General features: G+C 35.6%; 3 protein-coding genes and 1 long non-coding RNA gene across 5 annotated transcripts; 1 reads left to right on the top strand and 3 right to left on the bottom strand.

The window, feature by feature from the left end:
• Positions 1-470: 470 nt before the first annotated feature.
• LOC117565806 (lethal(2) giant larvae protein) lies at positions 471-6,469 on the bottom strand. 2 transcript variants are annotated; one of them, XM_034245096.2, is made up of 8 exons: positions 6,365-6,469; positions 4,284-5,062; positions 3,050-4,229; positions 2,888-2,993; positions 2,174-2,816; positions 1,650-2,104; positions 1,170-1,278; positions 471-1,114 (listed from the first exon to the last, which is right to left on the bottom strand). In XM_034245096.2, the coding sequence occupies exons 1-8, from the start codon at positions 6,446-6,448 to the stop codon at positions 979-981; spliced, it is 3,492 nt and encodes a 1,163-aa protein (XP_034100987.1). In that variant the 5' UTR covers positions 6,449-6,469; the 3' UTR covers positions 471-978. The 2 variants fall into 2 exon arrangements, 1 of the variants encoding a protein (XP_034100987.1); XR_004571933.2 differs by lacking the exon at positions 471-1,114 and adding an exon at positions 1,370-1,463 and having other exon boundaries at positions 1,171-1,278.
• LOC117565805 (dedicator of cytokinesis protein 7) lies at positions 6,411-18,520 on the bottom strand. The gene is made up of 14 exons (XM_052003258.1): positions 18,404-18,520; positions 18,217-18,301; positions 17,970-18,139; positions 16,343-17,910; positions 15,411-16,286; positions 14,738-15,333; positions 13,471-14,667; positions 12,685-13,416; positions 12,493-12,624; positions 12,249-12,429; positions 11,993-12,169; positions 11,514-11,886; positions 11,327-11,456; positions 6,411-6,480 (listed from the first exon to the last, which is right to left on the bottom strand). The coding sequence occupies exons 1-13, from the start codon at positions 18,442-18,444 to the stop codon at positions 11,414-11,416; spliced, it is 6,171 nt and encodes a 2,056-aa protein (XP_051859218.1). The 5' UTR covers positions 18,445-18,520; the 3' UTR covers positions 6,411-6,480; positions 11,327-11,413.
• LOC117565808 (ATR-interacting protein mus304) lies at positions 8,298-11,072 on the top strand. The gene is made up of 4 exons (XM_034245097.2): positions 8,298-8,942; positions 8,997-10,476; positions 10,530-10,709; positions 10,803-11,072. The coding sequence occupies exons 1-4, from the start codon at positions 8,334-8,336 to the stop codon at positions 11,048-11,050; spliced, it is 2,517 nt and encodes an 838-aa protein (XP_034100988.1). The 5' UTR covers positions 8,298-8,333; the 3' UTR covers positions 11,051-11,072.
• Positions 18,521-24,770: 6,250 nt separating the features above from the next.
• Positions 24,771-25,748, bottom strand: LOC127565148 (uncharacterized). Its single transcript, XR_007954522.1, has 3 exons — positions 25,474-25,748; positions 25,238-25,382; positions 24,771-25,166 (listed from the first exon to the last, which is right to left on the bottom strand). It is a non-coding gene; the product is annotated as an uncharacterized LOC127565148 (long non-coding RNA).
• Positions 25,749-26,146: the final 398 nt, after the last annotated feature.

Genomic DNA, 26,146 nt, shown 5'->3' with positions numbered 1-26,146 from the left:
AAATAGCCGAGATAAAGCGGATTTTCTGAAATTTTTGCCATTTTTGTATACTTACCACTTGAAAAAATTTCAAGTGAATTTTATTGGCATATCCTGAAATTCCTTGAGTGTCAACCGATAGAACTAATTATCATGATAAAGAGGTAATTCCTGACAGGATCCTGAGTGTTTTCACCAAAATATGGCAAAAAAACAAATAATTTTAAATTATAACGGATTTGTTTTTTGTCGGTTATTTTCAACATTGAAATTTTAAATCGATCTTTCGTCTGTTTCCGCTACTATAAAAACTTAAATAGACATGCGTCTAACTCGTTAAAATTTGAAAATATTTTTTTGGGAATTCCAACAACAACCACACCATAAATAATTATTAATAATATGCTTGTTGTTGTTCGTCATTCGATTTTGTAACCGTGGTCAAGAAGTAATACAAAACCCAGTTTTTAGTTAAAATATTTACTTAAATAATTAACATTTATTGCATTAACCATATAAAAATACTATAAGTCAAGAAATATAAAATGTGGGGTGTAAAAATAGATATGTTTACCGTAGATAGGAAAAAGGAATGTATATATTTTGCAATTATACCTGTGATTGTTCAATACTTGTATAAAATCAGTAGCAATGTGGTCCCTGATATAAGGCAACAATTTAATCTTTTATCGATATATGTTTCAAAATTTCAATAATATTTTGTCTAAAAGCGTTTCAGCTATTGTCAAGACAATACACATAAATAATAATAGAAATTGTTAAGAACCCATTTTTGATTCTGTTCTTGCTATCTTATTACTTAAATACTTACAAATACGAAATTATAAATTTGTTAAACTTGTAAATCGAATGTTCTCTTGTGTACAATTAAAATTGTCTTCATACTTATGGTGTATACATACAACTAATGTTAATATGTAAACCCAATATATTATAGATCAACGTGGGTTCATCTCATTCGTACTCCTTCCATTTTTTCTAAAATTGACTTTCCTCATGTGTTGTAACATTAGTCGTCTTCAAATTTTCGCTTTCGCCATTTGTCTTCTCATGTGATATGCTCGTTATGACCGATTTGATCACTACTGAGCTAGTACTTATTTCGTTAGTGTTGCTATAAGAAAATAATTGGTAATTATACAAAATTATTAGCAAATACGCTACAATACCTTTTCGATGTAATATCCACTAAATTGGGTATATTTAAGATTGGTAAGTCCTTTATATTGACGCTGGTAGTGCTTTGATTTGTTTGCGTACTGAGAACCGATAAACGACCTGGCAAATAACATTAATAAATTACATTTTTAAGTAATTATATAGTTAGTAATCATATAGTTATTTCACAATATTCTATAAATCATATTACATTGCAACCATGCAAAATTTATGCCAAATGTAGAGCAGCATATAATGGATTAAAATAAAGTTTTGCTACGGATGTGAATTTTATTGCCGTAATCCTAAAAACAAAAAGTAAAAAAGAAATTTAAACTTATGCAAAAATCCGCACAATAATTGAAAACACAAAAGTTGCATTGTAACGAGCACACTGACTGACATTGATATGTAGAAGGTATGAGGTATAAAGTATGAATTTGTATATATTTTTTGATGCTCAATGTTACATGAATAGTCATCTTACTCACCGACTGTTTCCTCTGTAGTTGTAGAGCATAGCGTTGTTGTCGTAGTATTCAAGTGATCGCGCACAGAGTCAACAGTAATGTCACCTATAGAACTGGTGATAGTTTCGTTGGCACGGTTGGGTGAACTGCCTCTGCTAAGTCCATTTGCTGTTAAAACAACATTGCTGTCAACGTTTAGTTGTAGCGGCTTGGAGCGTTGCTGAGCCACTGGTGGTTCTAGCATCCCAGCACCATTACCGATGACGTTTCCATCGCCATTTGTTTCATTTTCGTTATCGGTGTCATCCTCTTCATTAATTGGCACGGTTGAGTCCTCGGTTTCAAGTGGCTCAATTTGAACCACACCCGTTGGTTGCACTACTTTAGAAGTGGCTAAAGCTATTCGTTGCAGTTCGGATGACGACATCATGTACAAAGCCTCACCGCTATTGGTAAAACATAGTGATGAAATCCCACTGTCATAAAAATTGATTTTTAGTTAAATAATTTGCAATCTATTTTATTGTGATAAATAAAGTACTTACTTTATATCTTCTCGCCGTACTGCCGCTGCATTCAATTGACGTTTTAACTCAGGTACCGACAGTACCATAATGTCGCCCATATTCGTCAAACAAATCAACGCCATTTCATGGTACAGCTCACTATCATTTGATATTGGCGAAATACTTGCATTATGACCTCCATCGCCACCTTCATATGAACGCGTTGATTTTGTGGGACTGTTCCCATTAAGACTTTGTAAAAGCTCATGTGGCACACGACATGTAAACGATCCAAAGTGCACACGGCGTATTCGGGCTCCCTCATTAGCAGTAAGCTTATATTTGTTGATAGGTTTCAATTGTGGAAGCGAAAAAACCTTAAATTGTTCCTCAGAGGCAATTAAAACTCGATGTGGTGGTGAGCCATTTTCACCGGCACTTAATTGATCAACAGGACAGCCAGTTTGGTCGAATATAGAAATTCCAACAACAGGTGCGCGATGCTTAAGCTGAATTTCTTTGGCTAATTGCGCAGATATACGGCGAGGCGACTGCGGAGTTGTATTTCCGCTTGCGGGTGGTACTGTTGTGGCTGCAGTCATTGCTGGCGGTAAGTGTAGAAGAAATACAGAAACTGTGCTGGAGTTTGTAGCTGACCACAAAGTAGGCGAAGTAATGTTTACTAAAAAAAATGAATTATGAAACATGTTAAAAAAAAACGAAAACATTTTTAAGTAATTCTACTATACTTACCATTGGTTATATACGTTTTAGCAAATAGTAAACAGCGTACCATGGATCCCATGCCATCATCCGTGCAACGCGCCTCAATTTGCCTCTCAACTGGACGCGCTTCTAACTGTTTTAAAATTTGTAATTAAATTGGTTGTAAATATAACAAAGTGTTCAACATACCGTGGTTGGAACCGTATTACTTGGATTATTCCTAGTTGATCTTCCTTTACGTAGCTTTCGGAATGATTCTCTTAGTGATTTTTTAAACGACTTTCGACGGGAAAGCTGTTCACCTGCACCAGTCATATCATTTGGATTAAGTGTGCATCGATGGAATACCGGAGCAAAGTTTTTAAAATCAAACAATACTAGTCCATGAGCAGTTCCGCCGGAGACCACACCCCAATTAGCTTCTAATGCCAAACAAGTAATACTTGCTGGTGGGAGTACTTGGAGTACACCTGTAATATTCACACCATTCTCACTAATCGCTAAAGAGTGTTTCTCTATTAAATTGGCGCGGACGTTAAGCTGATCATGGCCTTTCCATACAAAGCCATCTCGATCGCTGACCAAGTTCATAGACATAACCTTAAATATTCCATGTTCATTTTGATCCCCTTGAAAATCTGCTATGACAATCTGGCCAGCAGTGCCACCCACAATAAGCTGACCGGTGGTCGGGCATAGTGCAATTTTTTTAACGGCTAAACGTGGATCATCAGAATAAGGGTCAAACAAGCCAGCTTTACGGAACGGTGGCTCCCCCTCATCAAGTTGATCATTGCTACTGTCTACCGGAACATCATCCTCATTATCATGTCCAAATATATTTGCCGTTTTGAAATTATAAATCGGCTTTAGTATTACTCCAGAACAATTCCAAAACTTTACTGAACCATCCTCGTGGCCAGTTAACAAAATCTCTATGCTATTGTCATTAGACTGTGGGACGTCATCTTCCGAAAGCACACCTCCCGTAATAGGCCAATCAATACTGCTATAGTCTAAATCCTGTTCATCGCCAGCACGCAAAATTCGTTCATATACCTCGTGCGAGACCATTGATGCCAGGTAATTACAAGTTACTGCAGACGCATGAACCGAGTGCAAATAAGGGGCTTTCACTGAAGAAACTTTAGCATCGGTAAGATCATAAGCACAAAGCTCTTCCTCGAGTAAGACAATCAGTACCTGGACAGACTCACTATCTTCCTTATATGTAACAAAGAAATCAATTACTTTGGAAGTAAAATCAAGGCAAACTTTATGTCCATCACTGGCATGTACCGAAACGCAGTTATGATCACCATAGGCGGAACGAGGCATACCACCAGAAAAAACGATTATATCACTTATTCTGGAAATGCATAAGTTAAAAAAAGAACCATAATTACAAAATGTAACATATTACCCGCGCTTTCCTTTAAATAGACGGTTTATGCTTTTGCATGGATCTGGACCATAGGGCACATAGTTCACATTTTGTGGTGGATTTTCGCTTTCCATATTCCAAGTAGCATAGGAGCCATCCGCATGGTACCAATTAAATTCATTGCCTTTTGTGTTTACATAGAGTCCCACACTTTGACCATGGCCAGGCGCAACATAGGCACGTTCAACAGCCGACTCGCCCAAATCCCATAATACGCAGAGACCGCGGTTGTATGCGATAAGAAGTTTATTCGGTGAATTTGGTAACTGGCGTATAGATTCAATAGCTCCCGGATTTAGTTTATACGTTGATGGCACCTGTTCCAAAACTACATCATGATAAATGACAGGCTCCAGAATAGAAAATGATTTTAAATCCAATTGGTATATATTTCCGCCTTCAGTACCAATCCACACAAGATCTTTATTGATCGAACAACATAATGAAGATACTTTCTTTAGTTTTCCATCAAAAGGTAGAGTTTTGAGGGGCACAAGAGTTGTACCCGCAGGTTCCCATAATGTAAGTTGATTAGCAGCAGTCAGCGAGAGTATACGGCCACTACCATATACCCATTCAAGTAGTTGTACGTTCAATTCCGATGCCAAGTTATTAGTCAAGGTATGCTGCGCGTAAAGTTCAACGCCAGGTTGTCCGAAAACTTTTATAGCTCCTGTTTGCGTACCAATAGCCATCAACTTTGATATTGGGTCATAAGCCAGAGCAGATGGTTTATGCGGAAAACCATGTTGAGCTGTCTGCAAATAAAGGAAAAATCTATGGTTACTACAATATCGTGTCTTATCAAATATAACTGTTGTATAATATCATCAAACTCATTTATATTTTATTAATTGACTCAGTATTATTATTATTAAATTGTCATTATAATGAAAAAACGAAAACATTTCAATTGCATAATAATTAATCACTAAACTAGTTATGTTGGCCAAACAAATATTTGGTTTTTAAGTCTAACATATAGAAATACTTATTTTACAGGAACCAATAACTTGCTTACTCATTTCAATTTTTATGGGCATATAGTCACAGTGATAACGACGCCAATACAGGTGCAGCAGTTTACACAATTTCTGACTCTTTTTATGAAACCTTATCAGTTCGGCATTCTACGCTTATCAATATCCATAAGTACCTTATGTACACACATTCCCTCGTAAATGCACTACAACCATTCCATTCGTTCACTTTGTACATAAAACAAACTTTGTTAATCTTATCAACAATACTGTTTTGTACTGCTTGTGTCGTTAACGTTTATCTTTTCCTCAGACTACACAATATTTTATTTTAGGTTGAAGTCTATAAAAGGTTTACATTCGCCTAGGTGACACCAATTATCAATGTATTTCGATTTACATGAAATAATGTTCACTGTACGCGAATCTTATTCATCCACGCCTAAATGCCCCTCCTACGACTTGAACAAGTGTTTAAAGAATTTAGTAATTTTAATATAATAATTTATATATATAATTTTAATTGATATAGTAATATTTTTCGTGTGCACATAATAAATGAATATATTAATAGAAATTGTTATGAGTAGCTGTGGCCTTCTTAAACGCTACACATTACGATAAATTTATTTGATAATGTCTTTGATGTTACATAAGTTGGTATACCTTTCCGTCGCTGAATTACACTGAAAGAGTCATTTCTGAAAGTGACGCATTGTGGATGATGTCATTCAATTAAGCAACGTTGCTAACTACAACTGACTTATGACACTAGCACTGAACAACTTCAATAAAATTGACGTTTATTTAAATATTTAATATATTGGACCCAAATTATTTTCATTTTCGATTGGTTGCTTATACATATCTGCTGTTAGCAGCTCATTTTACAGAAGAGTAATCTTAATTTATTTTACATTTCATTAAGTACATTCTTTCATGTCCTGCGTCGTCTACAACATAATTAACAATCCAACTCATTTATAAATACATACAATTGAAATGTATTTTGGGTGCAGATGCCCGTTTGTTTCTATGAACACATTCTCTTCCTTTATTTGTATGTAACTAATGACAAACCTTTCGATATGCGAAGAGCTCCTTCTGTAATCGTTGCCGTTCAGCAGTTGGCTGTTGACCTTTTCCACGAATGAATTTCAACATAATTGTGGTTGCAATGTTTAAATTTTTAGTATCTGAAAAACATATAAACAAAAAATATTTTATTATATTTTAAACGTTAGCTTGTCATATAAAAATATGTTAAAATACGTAATCCTACTATGTAGTGTACAATGCAATGTAAGACATAAATACAAGAACGTGAAAGAAGGAAATGGCACCAGCATCGCAATATGACCTAAACTTACCAAACTTGTTAGACAAGTTGTGCTAAGACAAACGCCGGCCATTTTTGTGTAGGCGTAAAAAAATCTACTTTGAGCTATTTTACGCGAATATAAAGACTAACAAATATAATACATCAGAATTATTCAACACAAATCTTATGCATTACATACAATTTTATTAAAGAAACAATTCGACTTTACTAGCAAAATTATAGGCGCCTAGTTGGACAGTTGCTATGAGCTTCAGCTATGAATGATTTATTCATGCTTGGATAAAATTGTTAATGAACGTCATGGTGGACAAATGTGTATACACACATCGATCGTGTGTATATGAGTTAGTTTATTGCAGGCAGCTAGTACAGTATGCGTGTCAAGAAGGCATCATGCATTCAAACACACACGTATAACCACTATTCTTTTTGTTTTTGCTCGATAGCCGACGCCCGAATTTTTCTTAGCATGTAAACAGAACACTACACCTTCACTCAAAATGGTTTCACTATCGAACAAATTGTGTGTCCAATTTAAAAAAATATATTCCGAATTTCACAAAAACCAACTGATCTGAGGTATACAAATTTCCACAAAAGCAATCGCCACAATTACAATTTAAATAATACACAAAACATAATACTAAACAGAATGTGCGTGAGAGAATGCACACACACACGCGCTCATTTGTATGTATGCAAATGCTGCTTAATTGTCTTGGATGAGTCATACATATACACTTATGAATACCTATGTATATCACAATATGTGACAAAATCTTCATTTTAGACATAAAAATAGAGTACAGAGTACACATTTACTTACTCTTTAATTATAATGATAGAATTTTAAGACAAGCTGCACATATACTTTTGAGTTGCGTGGTGAGGTCTTCTTCATACTTTTCCCACACTTGTTGAAGATTGAAGTCTATGCACTCGCAAAATAACTTAACCTCTTTGAACAACATAGAAACAAAATATAGTAGTTTTTGAAAAAGAAGAATGTAGCCAATTTTATATAAATAACAGTTTTATTCTTACTTAAAAATCGCGTTAGGGAAAAGTTTTTATTCCGGCGCTCACAAAATTTAACAACGCGTTCATGCCGAATTATCTTCTCAACTGTATGGTATCGCTTAATAATCAAAAAGTACTATCGTTGCAGAGTCGCAAAATAATACGAGTAATCGATAGTCACATTCGATTATTGAATAATAAAATTGAAAAAAAATACTGAACAAATATTGACCTTTTTATACCCTACTTTTCCACATTTGATCAGGTCCCGCTTTGGCGCATGCACAGCAATCAATGAAAAAATAATGGCAACGCCAAATATTTTAGTGTGGCCGCTCTGATGCAAAACAGCTGCGCAGAATGAAAACACACATTAACCATCAAGTTATCGATAAGTGACCGATTAAAACAATTGAAAATTTGAAGCAAAATCATTTAAAAAAATCACTTGTTGAATTTGCACAGCTTCGCACTCATTTTTATTATCAATTTTTGCTGTGGTGAGAACCATTTCGATTTCACCATGATTAAATAACCAAAAATATACTGAAAGTTGGTGGCCGATATTTCTACGCTTGTGTGCGACCAATATAACATTTCCAATATATTGAATGCAAATACCGAGAAAAATTGTTGGTGCTGTGGAAACAGGGCATTACATTTGTTGTTTGAAATATTGTTTCATCGATGGCGCCATCGATGTTTCCCACCTCTAGTGCAAAGATGGCAAGACAATTTCGTCCGCTACTAAACAATTCGAGTAAAAGGCAAAAATTAGAATTAGGCGTGCAAAATTCAGGCGATTTGTTTAAGTCAACTATTGCTGAATTTTGGGGAAGTGACGATGACGATGTTATTTTGTTAGCTACTCAACAAGCAGAGGAAAATCAGCGACAGCCAGACAGTCCACGACAAACAGAGAATGAATTTGAATTACGTCCATTTGTATCAAGTACACAACAACCGCATAGAAAGCGGCTATCAACTTCACGCCAGAGTCCTGCGTACCAGCCGCGCCATGTGGCTTCAACATCGCCTGAAGATGAGACGATCAAATTCTCAAATTCGAGTAATTTTAGGCCCAATAAAGATAATCCTCTGTTACCAGAAGTTCAACATGTACAAAATGAGCCTACAATTTCAAATACAAGTCATTGGGCAACTAGTCGTCAAGTAGCACAGGAACGACAACTTAAATTATTAATGGAGCGCGTCGATATTCTCCAAAAGGAAAATTCCAAATTGCAAAAAGATCTCTTGGATCACAAGAGTCAAACAGGCACCAAGGATGGAGAGGTGAGAGAGTATATATATTATAAGCTCAATGTCCATTAATAAATATTTCGACAGGTAAAATTACTCCGTTATGAACTACAACAAGCGAGAAAATTACTTCAAATGAGTAAGATGGAAAAAATTATTATGGCTGAAGAAGCTAAAAAAGACTGCAATAGAAAAGTCGCAGATGTTTACAAGGAAGTGATTGCGAAAAATACAGAATTAACGTTTACGAATGTTGAATTTTCTGAATATAAAATTCGAAATACGAACAACTCATTCAAAAACCAACAACTTACAGTCTATGATACCGATGAGTGTCGTAATATCCTTCGTGTGGAAAATCTGTGCATAACAAGGTTTAATACACAATTTTCTATTAATGCGGAAAATAAGCTTTACGATTTTTCAAAAGAAACCCGCACGCAAAAGAAACAACGAAGCTTCTTTGAATTGGAGCTAGAGCATTTGATTTTCCTAAACGCAGAACTGCAGTTGCAAGCCAACACTGACACAATGGCTATGGACCGCGTAATTAGCTCAGTACGTGGTGTATTTAAAGAGTTCTTGTCATATGCTCAAACTTTGGAATTACCAAAACACCATTTAGTATATCCATATCATCATTATGATCTACAATTTGATCACAACACTTGCCAACGCCACTCATTAATTCAAACCGAGAATTTGTACAAACTTGAAAGGGGTGTTTTATTGCGTCGCTATATAGCGACCTTGGCGTTGATTTGTCAAAGGCATGGCAACTTATCTCAAACTTTGATTAAAAATAAAAGTGACAACTCTTCAATATTGCAAATTGTCATAGAGGCAATAAACAAGTTAAGCTACTCATCGGAAGTACTTGAGCATTTCGGGGTTATTGAAGCAACTGGGGCTTTTCTACACAGTTTACTTAGTAATATAAATGCGGTTTATACACACGAAACTCAATTGGATTCACTTTTTAACTTATTCAAACAGTTGGTGTTTACTCGACCAAATATATGGGTGTTTCAGCAGCTAAGTTCTTGTATGTTATTATGTGCTTTACACGATCAAATAATGGAGAGAATGTGCACTGGCACTAATAATAATTGTTTTGTGTCAGACAGAGTTCGATCTAAATACCGTTTTCGGCCCGAGTCTTGTTTAATACAAGTTTACGCCGGGTTACTTGAACTTTGTTTTTGTGGTGACATTCCTCTGAACTCAACCCATTTTAAGTTGCTTCTATCTATATGTGGAAATCACGTGCGCTTCGTATACCAAGGTTTTATATCAATGCCTAAATTTATAATGAAAATGCATCCATTTCAAACCTTTGCTGAGTACGAAGGCCCTGTCGAGCGCTTAACGCCCAAAATTATGGTTACCTCTAGTACAAATTCTAGCAACAATAACAACACAGCAATTCCATCAAAAATTGGTAAACCCGCAGTGGAACAGTTAGTCCAAGAAAGCAACTGCGAATGCTACGTAAAATTATGTATAAGTGTTGTCACACTTGTATTTCAAATGATGTATCAATGGACACTACAAGTTGAAAAATCAGGTACGTTGTTAAATAAAATATTACAATCAAATACAAGAAAATTTAATTTTTAGATGTTTCACACGTTGGGGAAATATCACAAACCGCATTACATTTGCTAATACTTATTTTTCGAGAATACTATCTTCCAAGTATTTTTCGTGACTCTGAAGAAACGACAAAACATAATTTATCGCTCCTTTGCGGTTGGTGGAAAGAGCATATGCATATTTTGAGGTTTCAAGACACACACTGTAAATATAATTTTATGTTGGGCATTCGAATTTGTTGCCACTTTTTTGATTCACTTTGAATACAAATAATTAAAAAGCTTACATTGTTTTTAGTGCATTTTTTGAATCAACTGGAGGAATTGCAATTTATGTTGAAGCCAATGCATCATGAAGCAAATCATAGTAATCCCGATACTGACTTGGCCGACTGGAAAAGTATTGTTAACAAAGGTGACATGGTCATCGACAAGTTTGATTCGTTGCAAAGCGAATTTAATTTCAATACTCTATACTTACATAAAATGAATGACTTTTTCAATAACTTGAAATCGTCCGCTAAAAATAATATTTATAAAAATTAGTCTTTCATTAATAAAGCAAATTATATTGCGAATATATTTATTCTTAAAAATTATATATATAAAAAGTATAAAACTTTGGTGTTATGATATACATAATTTAATTAGGGATTGTGTAAAATATAAGAAAGTTCGATCAATATATAAATATATATAATTATAGTAATACTATCAGTGAGAGATGTTATAATATAAAATTTGGTAGCTTATGGTTTTAACCAATTTTTCTTATTAAAAATTAGTTAAATCCAATAAATATTATAAAATAATAAAACTTACTTAAAATAATCCGACACGCTAGGCATGTAAAGAAATCATTTTATCAGACAAATGAGAAACTTTAATTATTAAGTTTGATCGTTCAAATTACCATTTCAAGGGTGTGGTTTTATTTTGATAGCAGTTAGCTCTGCAAATACAAATATTCAAATTTCATGATCAAATTATAATTTTAAGGAAAACTTACTTTACAACACCTTGCGTTTGAGCTTCCGTAAGCGTGATTAGCGGGGAGAGCCGTTCGACAAAACGTTCATAGTTGCGTTCTAATTCCCGCTGATAATCTTTTTGATCCGATAATATTAAATTTCGATTTTTTTTTAAAGCATCTGCACATCGTTTTGAAAATTCTCTGAAGCACAACCGTAATTTATTTTGATGCTTTGTCGGTACAGTTGTCCCATCAGATAAAATTGAAAGAAATACGCTAGCCATTTCCATAGGACCCTGATTAACAGTAGTACCAATACAACCTTGCAAAACCATTTGCAATATTTTTGGATCAGCCGGTTCCTGATTTGTAGCTGCAGCTAATTCCAATGTCTTCTTTTGTATGTCCTCTATATGTCAGCATTGGAATTAGTAGGTATATCGATTTAGTAGAACAGCAATGCACGTTTACTTATTATAAATGAAATTATCAATTTTAACAACTACTTCGCTTACCAATAGCCACTTCAATGGGCTCCAATTGAAACTGAGTTCGGCTGATTACTTGGATGCGAGTTTTTACATATGGAAAATGGTTTGCTGTGGTAAGGATTGTCTTGCGTTTACATTGCTCGTGTAATTCACCATGAGCTTTTCCATTCTTTGTAAAAGGGGTCGAAAATATAAACCGTTCTAGAGAATAATTATTAAATTATTCGGGAACAAGAACATTTACATTTTTATAACACTTTTGGTATAAAAAAGTACTTACTAATATTAAAATTTCTTTCAAAGTATGTTTCACGATGACGCATTTCATAAGTTTCGAAAAACGGTTCCACGTAAGTGATTTGAATGTAAGCCTTTTCCGGATCTAAGGTATTTATGTCGAAATTATTTGAGTCTTTAATTATATGCACAGAATCGGGACCAAATCTATCCGCATAGAAATTCTAAATAAAATTGTTTTATAAATATCACATCATATTCATCACATTTAAAAGAAATAAACGTACCTGAAGTCGACTGAATATTTCAGGCAATTTTGTTAGGGTGGGCTCTTTGTAAATAAATTCTTGTTGATCGAGGTCTCCAAATTTAGCGCCATAAAAACCAACCCTAAAGTACGTACCAAATACTCGTTTACCCTAAACAAGGAATATTAATAATATATATAAAACAACAAGAAATAAAATGTTCGAAATTACCTGGAGTTGGGCAATTCGGTTAAAAGCTTCTTGCAGCTTGCCATGAACTTTACTGAGCTTGAGAAATTCGCGATTCGCTTCACAGATTGGAGTCAGAATTTTATACACTTCGTTCATAGCTTCATACATGCCGGCAACTTGAAATGAACTCGATGCCTCTTCAAGCAGAGCTTTTAATCCAGTTTCAGTGAAGTGATTACCCAGGCAAATACCATCTTCTCCGGGACTCAGAACGTCATCTGACACCGCTGATTCCATAAATGTATTTGGTGATATGCGTTGAAAACTAACGGCACCGACTGGCAAATGTGTTTGAGACTCGAGCATGCTTAAATATTCAGAAACTAAAGCGGCAGCGTGAACATAACACATGGCCGCCTCAGTGTGGTTAGCACGCTCACGATGCTTTTTAGCCATATTTTCCAGCCAAGTTAATCGCAAATCTGGATTATTTTGATAACCTTTTGCTATGCGATTCATCAAATCAAGTAACATTTCAGGATCCTCTTGATACTCCTTCATTTTCACAGTATCTGACAGAATCATGTGTAAGTTAAACAGTAAATCTTGTACTTGCTCTGGGAAAGAGGTTTCCTGCAGATCGGTATCGGACTCGGCGTACACGAGAATTGTTTTTAACGCCCGACGGAGTGATTGCTCGCTGAATGAAGCACTAGTACCTACTAGAGAACTTAGTGACATAGTAACTTGCATTTTGACACGTGCAAAATTCTGAAAAACAAAATATGTTAAAGTAATACAAATGAATGAAAATATCTTACTTACATTTCCAATTTCGAAGTTTTGCCTCATTAATAAATATAACGAAGCAGCAGCTTGCGACCTGATACCTGGTAATTGTGACGAGCAGTGCTTTAAAAGCAATAAACACAAGTCTGCGCATATGTCCGTTTCTTCGTCAAACAATAGATTTGGGAATTTAAAAATCAGGGCTCTCTGAGATGCAAACAAGTTTTGCAGTGCCAGCGTAGATTGATTTCGTGCTAAACTATGTAACAGCACTTTAAGAACAGTTCCAAGCAGATTGTGATGAAGATTAGTGGCGACGTGTACGATTATTTCCAAAGAATCGAGTATAATCAGCCCAATTTCAGTCGCAAGTGAACCTTCAATAAAATAACTTAGCTCAAGATCTGGCTCATTTCTGTTAGATGTGTCACTATACTGAGACCGATATGGCATTTGATCTTTCCGCCAACGAAGTTTATCCGTCGAATTGCGATCCTTGCGACGGTTAATTAAATCGTACCGCGCTGAGTTGGTTCCTCTGATACATTCTTCCAACTTTTCCTTAACATCAGTGGTCGCAGTTTTGCGAAAACTATGAGTATTAGTCCGCTTTAAAGTTGGTAAGCGCTTTTGTCCTGAATATTCAAAGGCTTTTAAAGATGTATTAAGTACTTGTAACATTTGGTGTACGCGATGTGGAGTTAATCCAAGCAACCAACGATAAAGAACAGTGCGTTCTAAATTTTTTAGTACCCACAGAAAACACGCCAGCAAATGACGGGTGTTTTCTGCATTTAATGATATCTTGTTCTTGGATTGTTCGGCCATATAGGAGTATACACGACTGCCAGAGATGGCATACGCAACTTCTGGGCTAATTGTAGATGTGGATATAGTCTGATGTGGCCCTTGATAATCTTCAAGTTGACTCATCTGGTGAAAACGATCATGATCTTGGACATCACATATATATTGATGCAATTGTGACAACGTATCCATGACTATGGAAAGTAATGGAATATACAAAGAAGCTACTCGTGATCGTGCTTCTTCATCATACCGTGAATCATGTGAAGTCAAAAGATTCCGAATACAGCTTATAGCTTTTCCATGCAATTGAGGATTTGGCACCTCCATGACTGTCGCTAAATCACTTAAGACAAGGCCGACTAGAAAGTGTTGTTGACGAAATTCCGTGGTGAGGTCGGCGTGTAAGGAACGCTCAACAGATCCCTGCAACACAAAATTAATATTAACACTAGTTTTCAAAATAAAAAATACGAAAATTACGAAATATACTTACATATGAAGTTTGGCTATTATTTGAAGTGGTACTGGGAGTAGGACTGCAAGGTGCTGAGATAGTGGTATAAGGAGTACCAAAAGGTAAATTTAATGCTACAAAGTGCTCGTGACTGCAAACAATTCGCAAGAAATCGATTTTGTAATTCATCAGATCAGGTACAGATGCGTTTCGTGACATAATTAGTTTCGAATAAATTTTAATTAGGCCAAATACAAATCCTCGATCCATTATACTAAGTAGGTCAAATATAAAAAAGCTTAAGCTGGCGTTTAATGACTGAGCACTTCTTGTGTCAATATTATGGTATTCAGCAACTTTATTTGTGACGAGGGTGACGAGTGTTGAAATGTCATCGAGAAATTGATGTGAAAACCTGTGTTTCCGTGGGCCGCATATAGAATCCGTATAATCAAGATGCTCTGTCATAGATTTTATAATTAGTTCGAAAAGAAACCATGAGTTGTTCATGGCAAGATCTGACACCTTGCCGCTGGCTAGTGTATATTGCAAGGCTAGCTCTTCATGTAGCAAGCACACAAGTGGGGCCGAACCATCCAGTGGGGTGGCACTGCTAGATAAATTGTTGTCAAGATCTAAAAGAAATTAATAAATTAGAATGAAATTAATTAGAAATTAATAAAATTATGTATTACAATCGTTCATCGCTTACTTGGCCGGCCACTATTTAAAATGTCATCATATAAGCCATATGACTTATTGGATTTCAATTCGTTACTAAAGTCACGTTTTGCAGCCGATGGGTGTGGTATTTTACACTGAAACTGAACATATGTGGAAAATAAACTTTGACGTCCATATTGGTCGACATCAGTTAGTAAGGACAAGTGAGCCGAAACCAAGCATAGCACCTCAAAGACTGTGGCACCCAAAGCCATGGGCTGTGTGCCAACTTTATGGCTAGTTACCAACAACTCTATCAACTTGTCTAAGACACGAGGTAAATGTCTAACTAATGATTCACGATTTGACTGATTTATATCCAGTAGACATTTTTTTAGCTCGGCTTCCATATTACTTTCACCAATATGAGATGGTATATTACGGCTGTTCAAATATTCACAGTTCAAAAAAAAATGGTCGAGATATTTATCTAACGTATGAATTGAAGTGATTGCGGTCACACTTATGGTGAAAACGGCGCGATGGTTGTCCAGCCATTTAATCCCAGGTAAATGTACATTTGGTGGTATAAAAGAGTAGTTTTCTGGTGGCATTTCAACCATTACTGGCAGGTTAAATTCCCCGACTTTCAATTTACCATCCTCCAAAAGAGGTAACCATGTGTAGCCGATGGGAGTTTCTACTGAAAGTTGCAACTCATGTGGCTTTTTCTGGCACGATACGTGGTAGATTGTAAATAGTAAGTGGTGATGCTGCTTAATTGCAGACGGCAACGCTATTTTAATCTCATCGTAGAATGTTGGGCATTTGTTATGGTAATTGACTGACGTGTATGCCTCAGTTCCATATTCCGGACATGATGATTTCCCAAATATTGCATTCACGGCATCGTTTGGATTCTCACCTGGAAAACATGATTTCGGTATTTAACTGCATAGAAATTAATGTTTATTTTCCTACCTGCCATTAACTGCACACGAATAGCGATATTACGTGCAGATCCAGCACGAGATGAAAAATTCAACTCTTTTGGTGATACAAAAAGTAAATTGCGATAACTATAATGAGGATTATATATAGGTAATGGTGAGAACTCCAATACTTCTTTAATAGTACGCGTTTTTTCAACACTCTGTGGCTCAACTCTGGCCAGTTCAGGTGTTAAAGCGTTAATAACATCGTCGATACATGGCGATATCTCGAGTTTAATAGACCCCGGAATACATTTATACTTTTTTGTTACAGCATTCGGCCTTTTAAGCTCGGGCAAAAATTTATATAAATCCTCATCTTTCATTTTATCAGCCTCTTGTTTAAAAAAGCTCGGCACAGTGATTGTAATGGGACGAAAAGTTTCAATGGCATTGGCAAAATCATCCGGTGACCAAGAGCGGCGTTTCTCCTTTCGTTCGAGAGATCCGCGTCGTGTCAGTGTGCCGCTCATATCATTGGCTTTTCGGCGAAGTTGATCGAAACTGCTAGTTGAAGACTTTCGATCTAAACTATTTGAACTAGCCGCAGACGCCAATGCAGTACAAACACCGCTTGCAGTCAAATCTTTCTCCACCACGGATGAGTCTTTACTTTCAAAGCTGTCTCCATTAAACACATTCGTTAAATATATTGCCGTCCATGCAAAGGGCATGCGATATTTACCCAATCGCTCGCAATAATCTGCCGCATTCGATTTAACTTTCTCTCTATACTTATCTTTGTCTTCTTTAAGATAGGGCTCAACGGAATTATTAATGTCGCCCTGTAAAACTTTTTCAAGGCGTATAACAAGAAACAAATCATTGCTTGGATAGGAAATTTCGAATATAGCGGAACGACTTTGTGTGCTAATGTCCGCACAACGAACATGATTTGATAGCATAAGCCTTAGGTTATCTGAATTCATGTCAAAGTAAAAATTTTCGGAAATTTTTTGTCGTTCTTTAGCATCATATATAGCCATTGATGCAAATATTGGTTCAACCTCGAGTTCTAACTTTAACTGCAAACATTTAACTAGGATACGGTGGCCCATGTGTTCCACAGGCAACACTGCAGGTAGTCTACGCTCAATAATTTCATCAGTTTCCGGTTCGGGATAGAGCGAAAATAAAGCTTCTTGGCGTTTATCTTGTCGCCGTGCCTCATTTAATTGATCAATTTGTTCCGGCGATACATTGTCCAATAAATTAGGAATAAGTGGATCATTCACAGATCTTCGCAAATCGAAACTAGCCCAAGAGCCGCGTGGAGTTAGAGTATCTGTACAAGAACTAACAGACGCTAGACTAGCAATCGACTGTCTTGAACTAGGTGTACAACTATCACTCTTATCGGTGAATGATTCGTCGAATGATGAAAAATCCTTATCAATCTCAAACTCTTGTTGGAAAGCAGAAGGACTGATGGTGCCTCGATCAATACGTTCGCGTGCACAACATGAGCTTGAGTAATGGCGATGTAAATATTCAACAGTCTTCCAAGGGCGAGTATAGCTACTAATGCATTCTTGCACATGACTTGGCAAATCGGAACTACAAAGAAAAAATAGTTTTAAATAAAAATGCATGATTTTTAAATGATAAATTCTTACATGTGTTCTTTCGGTAAAATATGTTCAATGGTCCGAATTTTTCGAGGTATTATTTTTATTGTAATATCACCTTGTGGAAAATCCAATATATGTTTTAAGGGATCTCGAGTTATAATATTTATGTGCTGGCTAAGAAATTCCTCATAGTCAAGCGGTTCCGTGAGCGAAAGCTTTGTAAATACCGACAAAAAAAATGGACATGAATTAAATATATGTATGTATGTCTTTAAATTACGCGAGCACATACTGTTGAGCCTAATATCGAACTTGTATTAAAGGGCTTTGTATGCATATGCGCAGCCATATTTTTACGAACATCCGTAGCCGCTTGCCTGTTGGAAACAAAGAAATGTTTCGTGATTTATACTACTATAATAATTGTTTACTTGTGGCGACATTCCTACAACGAACAGTTGCTATTAAACACTACGTACTTGGAAACCTTTTGTACAAAAGATCTTTGTGTATTAGCCATTTATAAACAGAATATTCTCTATTTTACTCAATAACTAAAATGCAATCCATCGGCACTATTTTTCACGAAAATTATCGAGTTAGTATCAACCTACCCGATTACAACATAAACCGATTAATCGTGGTGGCGAATCGATATTAATATGCGCCAGAAATTTGTTAATATAAAATATTTATAGTTCGACAAAACGAACAAGTAAATGACGCTGATCAAGAATATATATACTTTATAGGGTCGGAGATGCCTCCTTCTATCTGTTACATACATTTCCTGCCGGCACAAAGTTATAATACCCTTCTACCCTATGGGTAGCGGGTATAAAAAGTGTGCTCGACTGTAGCTTTTTTACTTTTTTACCTCAATACAAAATATTGAGGTATTTTTCTCAAAATATACCAAGCAATAAAAATTTGTATCTGATCGCAACCAAATTTTGAGGAATCACAATTACTATAGTTGTTAGTGTAAATATCAAAACTCGCAGCTCTAAAATAACGATTTTTATTCGATTTTTGTTGATTTGCGGGGGCGGCAGTGGGCGTGGCAAAAATTTGAAACAAACTTGATTGCGTGCAAACATAACAAATGCTGTCGAAACAAAATATCTCTATCTTTTATAGTCTCTGAGAACCCGTGTTTCATACGGACAGGCGGACAGATGGACATTGCTAGATCGACTGGGCTGTTGGCGCTGATCAAGAATATATATACTTTATAGGGTCGGAGATACCCTTCTACCCAATGGATAGCGGGTATAAAAAGGGAAGCATAAACAATTTAGGTAAACAATTATATATAGTATTTTTGTTTGTTTTAATATTCCATGTAATAACGATAATTGATATTTATAATTTTTATCGATGTTCAACACTGTTTTCAACGAATGGCGCTTTTTTTGAAATTTAAAGATAAGGCTTAATATTAAGACTTCTATGTGGAAAAATAAATTAATCTGGTGCTGATGTTTTGATTGCATAATAATTGCTATATTAAATATGCAATATTATTCAATTCTCACCTAGTTCGGGTTATAGCACAATTAGTAAGATAACATTAATTAAAAGTTCAATTAACTGCCGTCGTTGGTACAAAACATTCTGACACTAAAAAGCATATAAGTGACAAACGAATGCAGAGGAATACGAGACTAGCGATGACGATGCTAACGATTAACTCATTACCTCATCAAGCAATCAATCCAATCCTATAAAGTATATATAGAGAGATTTATGTACATTTTGTTCACCACTTATTATGTTTGCACGCAGATCAAGTTTGCTTCAAATTTTTGCAACGCCCAAATCCGCAAATCGATAAAGCCCGAAAAACAAGCGTAATGTTGAAGCTAGAGTCGTGATTGGTACATACAATAATAACTATAGTTTTTATGATTTCTGAATTTTTTGCTATCAGATAAAAATGATAGAAGTGATGGCTGACAATCTGGTATTTTTTGCCCTCTATGGTATATTTGGAAGGTAGTACTGTACTCTTTGGTCTGTTTGGTATATTTTGTTCTAAATGGGTAACGGGTATCTCACAGTCGAGCTCACTGGACAGTATCTTTCTTACTTGTTTTTTACTATATATGTATATCTATTATCGTGAACTGGAGTACGAATATGTCATCTAACATTTACAGCACCAACAGGCGCCATTGCTACTAACTAGCCTCTGCCACTAATGTCTCAGTATGTTATGCGTTTGAACTTTTGTGCCAGATATAATAGAAACTGTTGGTCATTGGTTTCATTTTCATCTGACGCCAAAAGCTGAACGACAGATGCAAATGCATTCAACGACAACTAACCCGACCAAGCAGTAGTCAGAAGCAAAGTGCCAACTATACTATATTGAGTAGGTACAAAGTCCATTTAGTGACATTCTGACAATCTGTTTTACGTCGGATGGATCCTCGTGTATCGTTGTTGTTATATACGAAATTTGTGTATAGCTTTGTGGGAAACAGCATGCGCATGTTGCCCACACTTGCTCATACACATACAAACCTAAGCATACATATAGGTTTATACTTACATACAAGATACACAATGAACTTATTTAAAGAAATTACAGTACAAAATGTTTCTAATTGCCAGCATATTTTTATAAGTCTGGCGCCAATTTTTTTTTAGCATGGGGCATATATCGTAGGACATGCTAGTAACTGTGCAAACTGTTTTCTTAAAAGATGAAAATCTTTTATGTACCTACGACTTTTTGACGAAAAATTGTATTTCAATAAAGAAATATTACATTAAAAAAAAGCGAAGTATGTATATACATTCTACATAGTGATCGTATGACGCTTGGCAAGGTCGGTTATCTTATTATTTCAATGAACGTCCTGTGGAAAAGCACCTGACAAGCCACCGCAAGCGGCAATTATAAATAAAGGCTCGGCAGATCAAGTGGCAGTTGTTATGCCGCTTTCGATTGTCACGATCTATAAAGAAGATGGGACAGCTGGACACGTTTTGAACTCTTTTGGTACCAAGGGCGTAACGTAAGAAACCACAGATGTTTCAATGGATATAGGATCAACCAGCACGCAAATGAAGAACTCAAACCAGTTATACTTAGCAACAACAGCAACAAATTTCTTTAGAGTGGCCAATGAGTTGTCATACAACCTGTAGCTGTGGCTTGTGACAATGTCAACAAGGCACTGTGGCTGCTGAAAGCCATCTGGTACTTTTAAGTGAAAATGATCTATTGCATTTTTGGGAGCCTCTTTTTCCTGCTCTTTTTTAGAAATACTTATGTTGATTATTTTCATTAGGTAATGAACAAAACTGCTTGAAATAACATCGAACTTCAGCATGTAATTGCCTATAATTCATTGCCTATATTCATACAGGTGATATTTACAATTTTTCATAATTTGCGAAGTTGCATGCTGTGCGTCTGGCGCCAGCTAAATTACGGAAAATATTGTATGTCTAGCCTCCTGTAGGAGTAAATATCTTTTTGAAATTGTGAAACCATATAACAAAAGGCAACAACACCATCGCTTGTTTGTGACAACAACGACTAGCCATGGTCACAACTAAGGAAGTAAAACTACAGGTAACCCCATAACAGGTACGGTAAGTAACAACAGGTAAATGACTTTGTTACTAACCGTACCTGATATGGGGTTACCTGATCTCTGCATCTTACAGGTCATTCAAAAATCATTACGGATACAATAAAGCAGAAAAATCATTACCGAACAGATATGTAAATATATATTCGCTGTACAAATTATTCAGAAATACCCTTGATTGTTTTTACAGTAAGCTTACAAATTAATAGACCTAATCAAAATCGCTTTTACTTGTTAAAAGGATACGGATCCCTCAGATACATAAATAATGTACGTATATTAAGCAATGCTAATAACAAGATCACACGATATCAGAGACCGAACGGTTACTAACACGGACCATTTTGAGAGCATTATGAGGTTGAATGTGATTAGTGGCATTGTTCGCCCAAAGCGATCTCGTTTTTGGTATTAAAAATTTGCTTCTGTAATAGTCACTTAAAAGTGGACAGCAACCATTAAGGAAGGAAGTCAGATTGCTTGAAGCCGGCGGCTTGTTCGTGAAAAACACAAGTCCACGTAACATTTTTTGTTAATTTTTACTAATCAGCTTGAGGGTGTTTTCTGTGATATAAAGCGTGGGAAATACCTTAATAAGGTTTAAGGTAAGGTAACTTAAAAATACGTTTCTCCCTTATCACGTTGCGTGCTCAACGAAGATCATTTGCCTCGTCAGTAAATTTAGTCAGTAATATTTTGGCAATAATAGCTTATATTTTGGCATTTAATTGTGTATTACTGAGTCGTCGTTTGCATGCCAAACGGAAATTTCGGTTGTGGTTATCGGCCTGTGCGAGGAAGCTTTTGCTTATTCTTCATTTGTCTACACGTATTTAAATTGAGAAGAAGTTTGAAGTTTGTGAAGTTTGAATGATATATAAATTAAATTGAAAAAGATTTAACAAAGTTCCGCTCTTAAAGATAAAATATGGAATATTTATTATCTTTTGATTATCGAAGGGCTATACATATGCATACTTCCTTGTAAAGGGTAATACCGTGTTCGTAATCACTCCCAAAACATATAAAGAACTAAAATTTCCCAACAAAAATATTCTCACTCATAAGCAGATGTAAGCAAAACAACTTTGAAACATTAAGCAGCCGACTTAAACATGATGAAGAAACATTCACACATTACAAATACAGTCGGGAAAGGACGTAGACAATGTGTACTTTTATTTTAGGTTCTGGACACCATATGTGCAATACGCCACCGACTGTGCAATTTCCATGAAAAATCGCAAGAGTCAAGCTGACGCCGAGCAAAGGTCGCCAGGCTGGCAGATAAATATATGTACATTCTTATTATGTATATGTGTATGTGTCTACATTTGTGTTTTATGTGTGGATTACGCACATGTGTGCTAGAAATACTTGAAACACCGTACGTACTAACTTCTTGTATATTGTAGCTTTAGTTTTTTAGGTTCCTCAAATCAATGATTATTTTAAGAAAGTCTTATAACTTATGTATATTACTATGATATATTTACATATGTATGTATGTATGTAACCACTTGTGTATATAATTTTTCCATTTGTGTTAATAACAACAATTCATTCGAATCATTTGTAAGACTTAAATTTTTTTATTTTGCTAAATATGTATTAGTAATAAAGTGAACAAATGTGTTTATGAATATTCATACTCTTTTTTATCTTTTAATAATAATAAAATTATCTGGTATACACGTGACACGGTATGCTAAAAGGACCTTGCGTAAATTTTGATAATGGGGCGCAGGTTGTAACTCTCGAGTGACACGTGAGCAGTTGGGTCCGGTTGCTAGACTGTTGAGCTGTTATTGTAGTATATAACAGACAATCGAGGTGACGACACATGTTTTAAAATGTGCATATTACGGCAATAAATGTATGTGAATTAAATATATGTATATTATTGCACATGTGTACATTGCACTCATAGGATTTAGTATTTGGTTTGATTTAAATCTATGCATGTGACGATTGAATGCAGGACTTTTCCCCTAATGATCAACTCTATTAGCGGGCCCTCATTTAGAGGGACACTTTTTATGGGTCATTCGTCTTCGCTTTCATGTGTGTACATATTTAACTGTTTTGGTAAGTCGGGTGAAATAGTGATAAGTCGCCCAAAAGTAATCATTCCATTGAAAAAAAATCAGGTGCAAATAAGTGTGGATAATTTCAAGCGAGTTATAACATATGCCTACATACATACTGTACTGTCATTGCACTCATATACATTAAGGAAGCCAAATCAAAGACAGCAACTTGATTATATTCAGATGAGACATAATAAAATAATTATTTTGTAATTTTATCTGGGCTTGAAATACTGATTTTGTAGATTTGGCGATCAAATTACGCCGACACCAGAAACTTTAAATACATGCACACTACGAGTATATCCTTGAACTTGCAGCTTGACAAAAGTTTTGCCGCGCCCACAATTTTGTCGGCTATGCGGGTTGTGTGTGCTCTGACGTCTGAGCAGAGCAACAGGTAAACAGGTTAGCCGTCGGTCGAATCTTGAATACTTGTATGAAACAGCTAAGGACTACGGGTAAAAAAAGTAAAAGCACAATTCTTGAATGATCGACAAAGAGATACTTTAAATTGCATTACTATAAAGCATTCAATAATGAGAAGATTACCTCAAATTGTATAATTCATTTGCATTTTTGTTTGGAAAAATCTATAATTTCAATTTAAATGTTCGTAAAAAATGTGAAAGTCATATCTTAAAATTTTCCAAAATTTGAATATACAATATGTTGTTAGTTATGTTAAGGAGTACAAACACGCAAGTCATAATTTTAAAGGTCCTCAGTGCGACAACAACAGACTCGTGCACTTTGTACATCTGCTGAGAACTGATTGGTAAAAATGGTTCTGCGGTGTGCTCAGATGTTGCCTGATGGGTCTACATAGCAACCAGAGAGCCCCTAACAATATTAGTGTTTTCTTTGTGAAGTTCTGTTTCACGATAGCAGGTTTTGGGCTCCTTAAGAAGGCATGATCATGCGAAATTTAAACATATTCCTAGAAATTCTTTTTTGGTCTTCTGCTCTTGGAGCTCAGTTCTTCTTTGCTGTGAACCCGACGGAATTGTTCCTTATTATGCATAGCCTTTTTTTTAATGGGCTCATATGCGCTTACGTTTATATTTTTATACATATTGTATGAGAATTATACAGATAGAACTCCTACTATCAGAAATCACCGAAATGTTGCTGTTCAAATGTGTCTGTGCTACGACAGTAAATTAAGTGAAGTATAGGGTGTAATTTAGTCGATTTATTTCTTCGTTTAGTGCTGTTTTACATATTTAATACACAACATGTGAGACTCACACTTCGAGCCTGATGACGCCAATGCCAAGCACGAAGACTTAGAGGCTACCGCACCGTACTACCATAGCACCAGCATAACACATGACGCATTTGCCACCAACTGCGAAAACAAAAGGAAAATGAATCGAAATGGTTTTCCGAACTCGCTGGCTGCAACATCATGAAATTCACTCTAAAGCTAGTACTCATACATTGCTGTCGCGTGGGCAGTCCGTGTGGCAAAACAGCAAAGCAAAGTATAAGAGTGTTGCTCACCACCAACGCTGTGAATGAGAATCACAAGAATGGGCGGCCTGATGGAGTTAAGTATCGTTAGTTTTCTGGCTGCACTCAATATCGTGTGTCTTATTGCAAATGGTTTTACATGCATATTGATAAGAATTAAGTCGAGCAGACTCCAATGCTGGTGCCTAAGATTTATGTAAACAACTAGCGGTTGTCGATGGTCTTCTGTTGCGTATGTATAAGTAAGCTCGCTACGTTGCAAGCGTTGCAAATTTGCAGTTCAGCTAAGTAGAGAAGAAAAGACCAATTGTGTAGAATTCCACATGGCGGCGTTAAAAGTGACTATTTGAAGAATAGTTTTCTTCCACCACTTACTCATTACAATTGCCCTCACGTTAAGCACACAATGTGTTTATATTTTTGCAGTTGTTGCTTGCCTGCTTAGATTTTGGGGTCTGCCAAGTTCAAAAAATCATAGAGTTTAATTTTGTTTTGAAATACAGAAAAAATGCACTTCACATGGCTTCAACTCCAGATAACAAACTAGATGTCGTCACAACACTATCTCTACAATGATACTTGACATTCCGCTTATGTATAAGCCTCATCATCTTAAACATATTGAATACGCTAAAAATGTATCTGATTTTTAATAGAAATATGAAATCTTTAAAGATCGACATTTTTGTACTATAACTTACTTATTTTCCCGCAAATATTTATATATTATCGCATTTTTTTTAATTTTGTATATTGGAAAACTTTATACTACTTAGTATAGCATACAGTAGTCGTTGATTTCATTCATAAAATAAAACTTAAAGTGTTGGATCCAACATGTTTGATGGTTCGATGCGTATACGAAGTACGATTTCAAAAATATATTTATTTAAAATAGATAATAACGCACGAAGTGATTAAAATTCTAGCTCAGGATATTTTAATTTTTGTATTATATGCTTTAACGTGTCCTCTAGTTTTATCAATGATTTAATGGGGTAAAATACTAAAAAATATTTTTTTAAATTTAAATATTACTTAAAGATGA

The sequence above is a fragment of the Drosophila albomicans genome, chromosome 2L, assembly GCF_009650485.2.
Source record: "Drosophila albomicans strain 15112-1751.03 chromosome 2L, ASM965048v2, whole genome shotgun sequence".
NCBI classification, from domain to species: domain Eukaryota; kingdom Metazoa; phylum Arthropoda; class Insecta; order Diptera; family Drosophilidae; genus Drosophila; species Drosophila albomicans.
The sequence above is the reverse complement of the archived record's forward strand: the minus strand, read 5'-3'. Positions and strand labels throughout refer to the sequence as shown.